A 12,007-nucleotide genomic window follows, 5' to 3' on the forward strand; every position below is an offset into this window, starting at 1 on the left:
TGATGAACCTAATCTAAACTAAATTTTATTAGCTTACAATCAGCACTTGTTTAGTTTATTAGTTACTTCTGATACCATATTCTATAACACGTTGCCTACAGTTTTTTGCTTTTAAGTAAAATGAAGTTGAAGTTGAAATTTTCACTTTCTTATTTTAATGTCATTCCAACAAACACTTCACTGAGGTAGAGATGTGAAATCCTGTCAATTCAAATGTCTTAATGAGTGAGGATAAATTTTATTTAAGGATATCACCACTGTGGTTACTTTCAAGATATTCTTCAAGGAGAGGTAGATATAACTATTATTATAAATGAACATTTGTAACATAATGAGTGTGCTCAAGTGACTAAGGGTTTCTGGACTTACATGCATAAGCACACACACAAAATCATAAAAATAGGTCAATTAGTTAATCATTACATAAGAAAAAATTCACCTGAGTGATGTTAAGGCTAGTATGTTTACAATTTGTTGACAGCTCTAAAAGCACTTAAAAAAATGAGTAAAAATCATTCTGTGAAATGTCAACTAATTACTAATATCTGATCATGTAATGTGTGTAATATACTATAATATAGGTAATATATTTATGTATACGTCAAAGGTCTATCAGTTTGTATATCTAATTAATTTGCTTTTGTGTTTTGAAGTCCATTATCTAACCTTTGCCAAGATTCAGATCAGATCTGGAGAGAATATCACAGGCAAAGTCATTATGCCAGTCTGTATTTATCAGATATATCTGTCACAAAAAAAAAACCCACAAATGCATGAACCATCAGACTTCCAATGTTCAGATCTAATTCAGTTTCAGGTGTATTTTTAAGAGATGAGGATACAGTTTCCCAAATTAGTTATCCAATACCAGGTGGTTAGCCCTGATATCATATACATATAAGTAACAGTATACAGACTTAACAGATGATATCTATGTATTTAGGGATGTACATATAAAACAAAACAAAACAAATCAACCTTTTTAAGGTGTCACGTCTATTGATGTAATTCAAGTACTATTTGAGCTGGTTGTCCCTATATTTCACCTGGAAAAGCACTGTAATCTATTGGCTAATACAAAGTCCTATTGGTCAAAGCATTTTGTAGTTCTTAATGCTGACATTTTCACTTATTTATACCAATATTGAGAATATTGGCAAAGTGCTACTATCCAACACCTGATATTTGAGAATGTGATCATCCTTATGGCTTTAGAGACCCCATTGTCAAGCCAACATTGCCTTCAGTATCATTTTATTAGAGGACTGTCTCCTCTAAACCTCTCCATGATGGCAGTGTCCTGACCAGTGCATTTTGTATAGTGAGGAACCTTAGTGAACTCTTTAACACAAGTTCATAAAATAAAGAAGTGGTAACATTGCCACTTCTCTGAGACTTTGGGGTGTTTGAGTTCTCTGTGGAGGTTGCTTTTGACACTCAACATGACTTAGTATAAGTCAGCATGATGTCTAAATGTCAAAGAACTATCAGAACAGCATATTAAAATAGGTTCTAGTTATTCTGTGACTAATAAAGTCCAAATCATATGAGGAATGTTTCCATTTTAACTTTTTTCTAGTCTATTCAATATGATCAAAAAGTTTACCACCTAAATCAATATTCTCTTGCCACTCGTGTTTATGCTGGTCAAAGCTAATGTAAATGTGACAAATAGAACAATCTGCAGATTCTAATGGGTTAACTGCAATCATCTAATAATGACAGTAATAGCTTAAATTGTGTTTGTAGAAGAAATTATTTTGCATCTACAACTCAATCACAGATGATTGATATCTGCTTAGCATTTACACATGCTAAGCATTTTTTAATACATCTGCATAGAATTGTGGATCACAACCTAAGATAATTCTACAACACAACTCTAGTACTTAAGGTTCAGGGATAATTACGGAAGAGAGGGCAGAGGATTGCAAGAGCCAAGGGTGCAAGGCGTTTGCTGTAAGATTGTACTTCTTATTAATGTTAGAAGCTACATAGAGGCTCAGCAACATGGCTGCCCAAGCAAAAGCTGGACAAGGATGATGACAGCAGACATGTCAAAGTTAAGGGGGAAAGACCATGAGGGCTCCCACACAACACAAACCACTACAGGCAAATGGGAAATAAGGAATGATGAAATCAGCAGAAATAGTCTTCCCCAGGGAAGAGTTTGCCAATTAGCTATCCAATACCAAATGGTCATCTCTGAAAACCTATACATACAAATAATATTATACAAATTGAGCAGGCTGTATATATCTATATTTATATCTATATTTATACTGTAACATCTCTCTCTCTCTCTCTCTCTCTATATATATATATATATATATATATACACACACATTGTGTGTGTGTGTATATATGTGTGTGTGTGAATAAGTAAAATAATGCAGCCATGAATTCAAAAATGGGGAAGGAGGGGTAATATAAGGGTTTGGAAGGAGTAACCGAAGGGAAGAATGGTTTAATTATTTCATAATATCAAAAAATAAAATAATTTTTAAGTTCATTATATTTCCTTTTTGTGGTGGTGGCATCATACATGGGGCTTTGTGTTCTACACAAGGGCTGAGTACTGAGATACAACTACATTTCACAGGTTTTTGTTTGTTTATTTGTTTATTATAGGCAGATTACAGTTTTTAATAACGTATTTATCCCTTTGCCTAATTTTTAGGTATGAATCAGAAATTTGAGTGCTTTCTCTTCAGTTGGAACGCCAGCTTGCTTTTCTATTAAAGTCAGAAGACTCTTATTTGTAGTCTGTAAACTTCATTACACATTTATGATTAAAACACCACTCTAACTTTTAGATTGCAATTCACCTCATGCATTTTTACAGGACCTGTTGTCTTTTCAAAGTTAGTATTTCTAAGTTATTTAGTAAAGCAGTATTTCGTGCCCATGTGAAAGAATTTGATGGCAGCAAGCTGGTAGAGAAACACGATACCACCTTCAGTCACATGATTCCAAGGTAGTTAATGAGAACCCTAAACACTATGGGGCTTTCCATAAGAAAGACACGAAACTTTAGCGCTGTGAAATCCAGGGGCTTTCTGATGATCAGGTGTAACTGCAAAAATGAATCTTCTCTATAAGCAAATATAATCTGCATAAATTTTTCCATAAAGTGCTTTCACTAAGTAAATTAGCTAAGGTTTTTTAAAGAAATTTTCTAGAATATTGCATATACATATATATATATAACATATGTATATGTATATATATACATATACATATACGTATACACATATGTAATAGCTGATTATTCTAAGTACAAATGTTGTCCAAAGGAATAAACTAATATGAATTCTGGAAAGATACTAAATTCATTTGGATTACCCATGGACAAAAATGACCTTGTAATCACAGGAGTTTTTTTTTTTTTATTTTTTTATTTTGCAATATAGTTTAGTTCTATATATCAGCCACAGATTCCCTTGTTCTCCCCCCTCCCACCCCCCTCACCTTCCCCCTAGCCCACCCCCTATTCCCACCTCCTCCAGGGCAAAGCCTCCCCCGCGGACTGAGATCAACCTGGTAGACTCAGTCCAGGCAGGTCCAGTCCCCTCCTCCCAGGCTGAGTCTAGTGACCCTACATAGGCCCCAGGTTTCAAACAGCCAACTCATGCAATGAGTACAGGACCCGCTCCCACTGCCTGGATGCCTCCCAAACAGATCAAGCCAATCAACTGTCTCACTTATCCAGAGGGCCTGATCCAGTTGGGGACCCCTCAGCCATTGGTTCATAGTTCATGTGTTTCCATTCGTTTGGCTATTTGTCCCTGAACCACAGGAGTTTTAATTCAAAATGTTGGTAATATACTTAGGCTAAAAAGTATTAGCACATTTTAAAATATATAAAACTGATTCAATACAAATATACATCATATTTTATAAGCATAAATAAAAACAAAAATATTGAATGTATGATATCTACCATAAAAAGCTATGTTTGATACTTTTAACCATGTAAATATGAAATTAATAAGGATATTAATCATTTCTGCATTGACTTGGCGATGTTTATAGAAGGCATGTGAAAGTAGCATAGATCTGGAATTTGAGAAAGTAAGTTTCTCAGCATTTTTTGTAACCTATTATCATGCCAACCACATCCAAAGATTCATTTTAAAAAAAATTACTTGAGTTGGCAGTTCTCTCACATGAAGGAGAAGTCAGATCCAGAATAAACAGATACATGGCTGATGAAAAAAATAAGTTACATTGCATTTTTTAAGCCATGAAAAATAATATCTGATGATTTCTGGTAGGATAACAGAACCTAAATCTTTCCATAGTTTGTGTGTGTATGTGTGTGTGTGTGTGTGTGTGTGTGTGTGTGTGTGTGTGTGTGTGTGTGTGTGAAATCTATTATGTCTACTTTTCATGTGTATCTACAAAATTTTTGTAAGAAATATAGCCAAGTGAGTCTGAGAATTGTCTTCCGATCTGAAAGCATGAAATATTCAGGTATTCTACTTAGATGATCATTTGAAAAGTGTGCTATATGACTTTTCTCAAATGAGTTTTCTCATATGCCTTCACTGAGCAAATGAGGAATAACTGAGATCACCATAATTTAGACAGGAAGGTGAAATGCTTATCTTTTAACTCATAAGGCAGAAAGAAGTGTTTGGCTTCAACCATGGGCATACTAAACAGACAATGTCTGCAAAAGACTCTTGGACTCTGAAGTATCAAATTGTATTAGAAATTTATAGAATTTAAAAACAGATTAATTTTAAAACCTAACCTCAAACAAAACTAACACCCGAGAAGGAAAATTTGTTAGCAGTGGAATTTATAAATTAAGTGAAAATTCTCAAAAAATCTATGAGGAGATACATGTGAAGCTAAGAAGAAAGTAAGAGACAATATAAACAGCCAATATATAGAGACATGGAAATCTTCAGGTGTGTAGGAAAATGTTCATGACTAGACTTTAAACTGTAATAGGTTCTATTTTCTCAAACATTATATGAAGTATGTGTTTACATACTATATATGTATATATGCATATTTATAATATAAATGTCACTCAAAACTATATACCATGTATTTATAATAGCTATAATTTATATTACATAATAAAAACCTTAATACACATGGAACAGAGAGGTTAGGAGTAGATATTCTGAACCAGTATCACCCTCCTATCCACTTGGGTGAACTGACCCCTTCTTTATTTGATTTCTCTTGTATATGTCAATACTCTTGGAATACTTACAATGTTATCCAAATAATATAATTTTAAAAGTCTGTAATGTTTTTGAAAATGGGCATTTTTTTCTGATTTCTAATAGCTATGGACAGAGGAAGAAGATCAAAAACTATGGTGACAAAGAACTAAGAACCCGCTCATCCCCATTTCCAGCATCCCCAGTGCCAGACTAGGCATAGAAGTAAGTTCCTCCAGCTCCTTGCTATCATCCAGGGAAAAATCATCTTCTGGAGCAGCTGCCAATAGCATGCCCTTTAGACTTTGGCCAGAATGCCAAACCGCAGCTGTTCAGTCAGCCTTCCCTATATAGCTTGCTGGCAAAGAAGGCACCCAGTCAGCCATTTCAAAGAGGAAATATCAACTCAAAGTGATATGCCTACCAACACAAGAGTTACTTCTAGGAATGAGGTAAATGATGATGATTACGACACAGTGGCTTTTGTTGTCATCGTTGTTATTGTTTTTAATTATGGCAATATATTTAAATAGGACCCCAAAATGGAACTGGTTAAGGAATAAAAAAAAAAAAAATCTCCTAATTCTGTTTTTCCAGAACTCATTTCAGATTAGCTAGAGAACGAGATGGCACTCTGAAATGTGAACGTTGAAGGGGAAGCCTCACTGCCAACAGCAGATACTTCTAAGGTTAAAGGGGAAGGAGAACTGTGAGAGAGGGCATCCAGACGATCACGGGATGGCAGGGGTAGACAGAAGCTCCATTGTTAAGTGAACTTTACGGTTTGGAATATATTAAGATGGCAACCCTGTGTTCTAACACTGGTGGGAGGGAGCTGCAGTGGTCTTCTCTTGCTGGGAACTGACTCTCACCAACCTCTTGTCACTGCTGTACTTTAACCTATTTTGATTCCAAATTTTGATTCTATCTCTATTATTAGGCCTTTTAATAAAAAAATGAATTGTAGCAACATTAAAATTTCTTGAGCTACTATTTGAGTTATCTCTAAACATGTTTTTTTTTAATTTTTGATGAAATTATCTCACTGAACTCAATATTTTTTCTATGAATTTTTAAGCACTAGTCTTTTATATCTGATTTTATAATTATCACCATCATTTTTTTTTTCTGTTTTCTTTTGGAATCACTGTTTATCACATGTTCAATTATTTTTAACCAAATTTTATGGAATTTAATTTTATTAAGCCAATTTCTATTTTTTAATTCATATTCTGTTAATAGAAAATATAATTACTCACAATTTTAGTCCTTGTAATTTTCTATTTCAAAAAACTTATAGTCATTGTTTTGGGTTATTTTTACACTTTTAGGCTTTACCAACAAGATTAATTTTACAAAATATAATTTATCACTTCAGTCATATCTATGGTCCTATAAACCTATCTACCTACCCATCTATCTTGTATCATCTAATTATCTGCCTGCCAATCAGCCTACCTCTCCAATACCTGTTTCTACAATAGGTTTAGTTTTATTTGTTCATGGGGTAGAATCATGAGTTCTTTAATTAGTCGAGCTAGGAGTGGCAGAAGCAAATGACAGGGCAACAGTGACAAATTCATAAAACCCCCAATTTTTATTCCATTCTCTTCTATGGCTGTGTCAGCCAGACTTCCTGTCTTGATAGCAAAGCACTTAAATTATCTGACTTTTTCTATTAAATCAACTTATTTCCTCCGCCATACTTAAATATCCATGTGAACTCTGAAGTTGTCAGATTAAGTGTATGAAAATAAGAATTGTTAATGAGTAAAAACACTTGAATATTATGTATACAAATTACATTTTCACATTATATGAATAATAAGCATGGATTTATTCATTTACAGTTATCTCTTTTTGCTCTGTATGCTTTTTCTTTGCACATTATTTGTAATCTTATTAACTTCTAAATTTCTCAAATGCTCCCATTAGTAATCACTTAAGTAAGGTGCAGCTAATTAATATAAAAGTTCAAATGCATTTAGCACCTGTAAACATTTATTTGAAACATTTCTGAATATAATGGCTAAGAATAAGAAATGTGCCTGTGATGACATGCATCACATTCTTCAAAACAAAGCTTCCTCAGGTACAATGATGTCATCATGAAGTCAGGTTTTCCACATTTTAAAATAGACTCATTGCCATATGAATTGTTATCTTACTGAGCTATTATTGGAGTTTTCTTTTTAACAGCTTTCTTGGGAATGTATTCTAAATTTCTCACAATGTAAAACCCCAAATTTCTTGTTTCATCTTATGCACTTGCATTCTTGATCGGTATTTAGGCATGATCACCCTTATCTTTCATTCTATTCATTTACATTGGAGTAGCAAATGAAAGCATAAACAACCCCCAAATACCCTCACACACACACTGACACCCGGTCACAAAACTACATAAATTCTAGCTTAATTGTGTAAAATATTAACTTTCAACTTCCATGAGAAGTCAGCATCTTCTTTAATGTCTCAGCTCAGGACTCACCTGTGGGCGTGGATGTCCTGTAACCAGACAGGTCAATTCTAGAGTTTCTCCTTCCCGGATAGTGTAGACCCTTTCAGAGTAGCGCTCCTCCTCAATGTTACAGGCCAATCCTGAGTGCACAATCCGAACTGTCGGGGGAGCTGCAGAGTCAGGAAGAAAAGACACAAGATAGGTGAAAACCCAAGTAAATCCTGTCCACATGAACTATCTCAATTGTAAGAGTAATTCTCATTAGACTCTACAATAGCCAGAACTATTAGCCTAACACTTAGAACTTTCTTAAAGGGTTCGAGATTTTCTTGGCGAAACATTTCTAATTTACCTAATAGTCAGCACAGCATTCCGAAAATGTCAAAGGGGAAGACAGCAGTGAGAGAAAACTGGTGCATCCAGAAACCATGTCATTACAAGGCCCTATGATTAAGTTGATTGTTAAAATGTAGGAAGGCCTCTTCCTTTTTTAAATTAAAGCTTGAAAAAGATAAGTAATGATATACCTGGAATATGTAATGCCAAAGGAAGATGACAATTATAAGAGAAGAAGGCATTTGAATTAAAGACGCAGACATTAGCTCATTTTAAAGTCCCGTGGTGCAGAAAAGGACCCAAGGGATGTTCATGCTTGGAGACAGCATGTCAGCTCAGTTAGCAGCATCTACAGACCCCTGCCTTAGCACGAATAAAAGGTGGTCTCTGAGTAAAGACACTGAAGCTGGCAGCAAATTATTGATGACTTCGTCTCAAATTTTAATAAGAATAATTTAACACTTATGGAGCTGTAGAAATTGCATTTTCTCTTGCACCAAGATCTTAAGAAACTTGACTGGTTCTTGTTGCATTACCTATCACAAGCAGAAACTCCTCAAGTGATGAGAAATACTTAGCTAATCATACATGTTGTCTACGATCAAATACATACTGACAGCTGGGAACTTTGGAATGGAGGTCATCTTCATTTTTGGACACAACATCTTTGTGTGTAATACATTTGAAGGTAAAAGAGAAAATGATCTTAACTGAAGGAAAAATGAGAAGATTGCCTGCACATGTAGAGGGCAGCAATCACAGACTATTCTGACAAGAATATCCATTTTAAACAGCATTGCCCTTAATAGAAGCTATCAGTTTCCAAAAAAGAACACTTGAATGCTTGAATTTTTTTTTAAAAATTGGCATAAAAAGATCACAAGTCCTATATTTCTTGAAAATGGTGTCGGTGCTTCCATGAAGAGGAAAAAGACTACTCAATTTATGAAAAGTCCTCTTTTGGGAAATTCATGTTTTGAAGGGAAAATCATTTCTGATGTGTAATGTTTTGACGTACACCACTAAGATCCTTAGGGCACTCACAGAGATGAATAACTAAGAGGGTGTATTTCTTTATCTTTCTAAATTTTGTGGAAATGAAAATAGATAAGCCCACTTGATGGAAAAAAAAATAAAAACAAGACCCAAAAATACAAACAGCGAACAAAAAAATCAACAAATGATTATATTCTTTGCATACGAGCCTAATATTCAAATTAAAAATCAAGCTGCTTTCTAATATTCATCAGGAGAAGCTACAAGCCAGGCTGGGAATGAAAGCCATTTCTAGAAGGGTACTTGCAACACTCAATGTGGGTAATTCTTGCCCCCAGTGCTTGCTATGAATATCTTTCCCCAGTACACAGAATAACATGACATTTTGGCAGAAAACTAAAGGACTTTGCGTTTTTTTTCTTTTCTTATTTTATAATTTAATTTAATTTTACATATCAGCCACGGATTCCCTTATTCTCCCCCCCCCACCCGTCTTTCCCCCAGCCCAGCCCCCATTTCCATCTTCTCCAGGACTTTGCATTTTAAAACGCCATTCACGTGATTGTAATGGTGCCACTCACGACTCAGGCTACATTATCAGAAATACTTCTGCGGGTCTCATAAATATTTTTATACTAAAGGAAAACATTCCAAGTGATAAAATATTCTTTTACTTTTTAAAGAAACCAGAAATGGGACTAGAGATGTGGCTTAAGATTTGGGAGCACTCACTGGCTGCTCTTTCAGAGGACCTGGGTTCAATTCCAGGCACTCACATGATGGTTCACAACCATCTGTTATTCCAGTTCCAGGGTATCTGAGACCCTCTTTGGGCCTCTGCAGGTACTAGACACTCAAGTTGTGCACACACATACATACATATGTACAAAACACTCACATATATCAGATAAAATTTTTTAAAGTAACCAAATATGACCTGAATAGTAATAATATCAATAGACATGCTAACACAGAAGGGGAAATCTAGACAAAGGGGTCAACTCGGAAACCACATACAAGCAAACCTCACTAAGTGAACTTATCATTGTGTGTGTGTGTGTGTGTGTGTGTGTGTGTGTGTGTGTGTGTGTGTGTATGTGTGTGTGTAACAATAGTAATAAAAAAGGAGGCTATCAGTTTGAGAGAGAGTAGGAGTCATGGGGCAGGTTGTAAGGAGGAAAGGGAAGAGGATAAGTAATTATATTTTAATTAAAAATAAAACTTAAAAGGTAATCAAACACTTGACATCATTTTATTGGTTTAAGAAAAAATAGTAATACTTAGCTGGGTGGTGGTGGCACATGCATTTAATTCCAGCACTCGGGAGGCAGAGTCAGGCGGATCTCTGTGAGTTCAAAGCCAGCCTGGGCTACAGAGCAAGATCCAGTACAGGCACCAAAACTACACAGAGAAACCTTGTCTCAAAAAAAAAAAAAAAAAAAAAAAAAAAAACCAAATAAATAAATAAATAACGAAGTGATTCTTAAATGAATCAAATGCTCAGTTTGAGCAATGGAATTACTTAGTTCAGAACTTTTGCTTTGGATTCTGTCTAGACACTGAAACAATTTCTGGGGGTCTTGTGACACTGGATATTCTTAATGCTCTGGATGCTCTGGTGTCTCATACAATGTTTCCCCAAATTATTGCAGACAGTGATCAAATTTACAATTCAATTTAGACAACTAATCCTGGTAGGTACTTTTTAAAAGCCATCTGCCTTGTATAATTATGCAAGTATTATCAAAGTTAATGACATCAAATGCTTACAAAACATAAATAGAAACAATTTAAATAGAAAATATGTTTTTCTTTAAATAAATAACTATGCTAAATTTAGTCTCATAAATGATAGTCCACATATATTAATACATCTAATTACACAGTTACATGACATTCTTTCTAGACTAATTTGTACTTGTTATGTTTTGTTTAAATTTCAGATCAATGCCCAGTATTGTTATTTTTAAGATATATCTTTCAAATACTTCATTATGCAAATAAGCCCCTTTAGTTAAACAATTTAAATTATACAGTAGGCAAATTGTGACATTTATAAGGGTTAATTTTCAGCTATTTTCTTCTGTATTTTAACACATTCTTGGAAAAGGTAGTTGTTTATGTACTTTCATGAAGGCACCACCTATCCTGTAGAAGCCGTGATTTTCTACCAAATCTAGTTTTGAGCGTACGTTCCTGGTAGCCATTAGATACAGGTCTATATTTTGGAGATCTAGGGTAGTTACAGAGATAGCATAGCTGGAAGGGCTTTAGAACTCATCCAAGTCAATGCTCTTATTTCCAAACAGGAAAAAGAAAGCTTGAGGACATCAGATGACTGACATAGCCTGTTTTCTGTAGCCTACGTGAGATAAAGCAAGTAAGCAAACAAAACAAACAAACAAACAAAACCTCACTGGTCCTTTGTGCTTTTTTTGTTTTTGTCTATTTAAGCTACGTCTGGAGTCATTACATTGGGATTCTTCATAACTCCCAAAGTAGCTTATACTAGACTAAATAAACAAGAAGTGCTGTGAAACTCTTCATAATATTAGGCACTGTAACCAGACTAACATCAGTGGTATAATTGCTCCAAATTCAATAAACAGAGCACCGTCCCTGTTCACCATCCTGTCCCCAAACCTATCCAAGTGACAGACACCTACAACTGTGAAGATGTTGTCTCTCTCTAGAACCTCCATGCCAGGGATTGAGTAAGGATCGCCGAGAACTGAAATGTGCTTGCTTATGATGTTCTCCCAACTAGGATTCCCTGACCTCTCTCTGTTCATTGTGTAGTCTTAGATTACCAAGCACAATGCTTGTTTTTTTGTTTTTTGTTTTTTTTTTTTTTCCCCCAGAAGACGTGTACTGCCTTCTGTGTTTTTATCTTTTCTGAACATTCTAACTAAATGTTAGACACGTCATGGGCTGTAGAGATGACTCAGATTTTAAAAGCTCTTGTTATTCTCCCAGAGGACTGGAGGTTTGGTTCCCAGTACCCATGTCAGGAGGTTCACAACCATCCATA

At 34.9% G+C, this 12,007-nt stretch overlaps 1 protein-coding gene across 1 annotated transcript in view; it reads right to left on the reverse strand.

The window, feature by feature from the left end:
- The window catches only part of Mdga2 (MAM domain containing glycosylphosphatidylinositol anchor 2), a 794,049-nt gene that overhangs the window by 434,328 nt on the left and 347,714 nt on the right, over window positions 1-12,007 (reverse strand). The window contains 1 exon segment of the mRNA XM_052738256.1: window positions 7,675-7,814. Coding sequence (XP_052594216.1) covers window positions 7,675-7,814 — 140 coding nt within the window.

The sequence above is a fragment of the Peromyscus californicus genome, unplaced genomic scaffold (genome assembly GCF_007827085.1).
Source record: "Peromyscus californicus insignis strain IS unplaced genomic scaffold, ASM782708v3 Scaffold_15__1_contigs__length_86483966, whole genome shotgun sequence".
Lineage (NCBI taxonomy): Eukaryota > Metazoa > Chordata > Mammalia > Rodentia > Cricetidae > Peromyscus > Peromyscus californicus.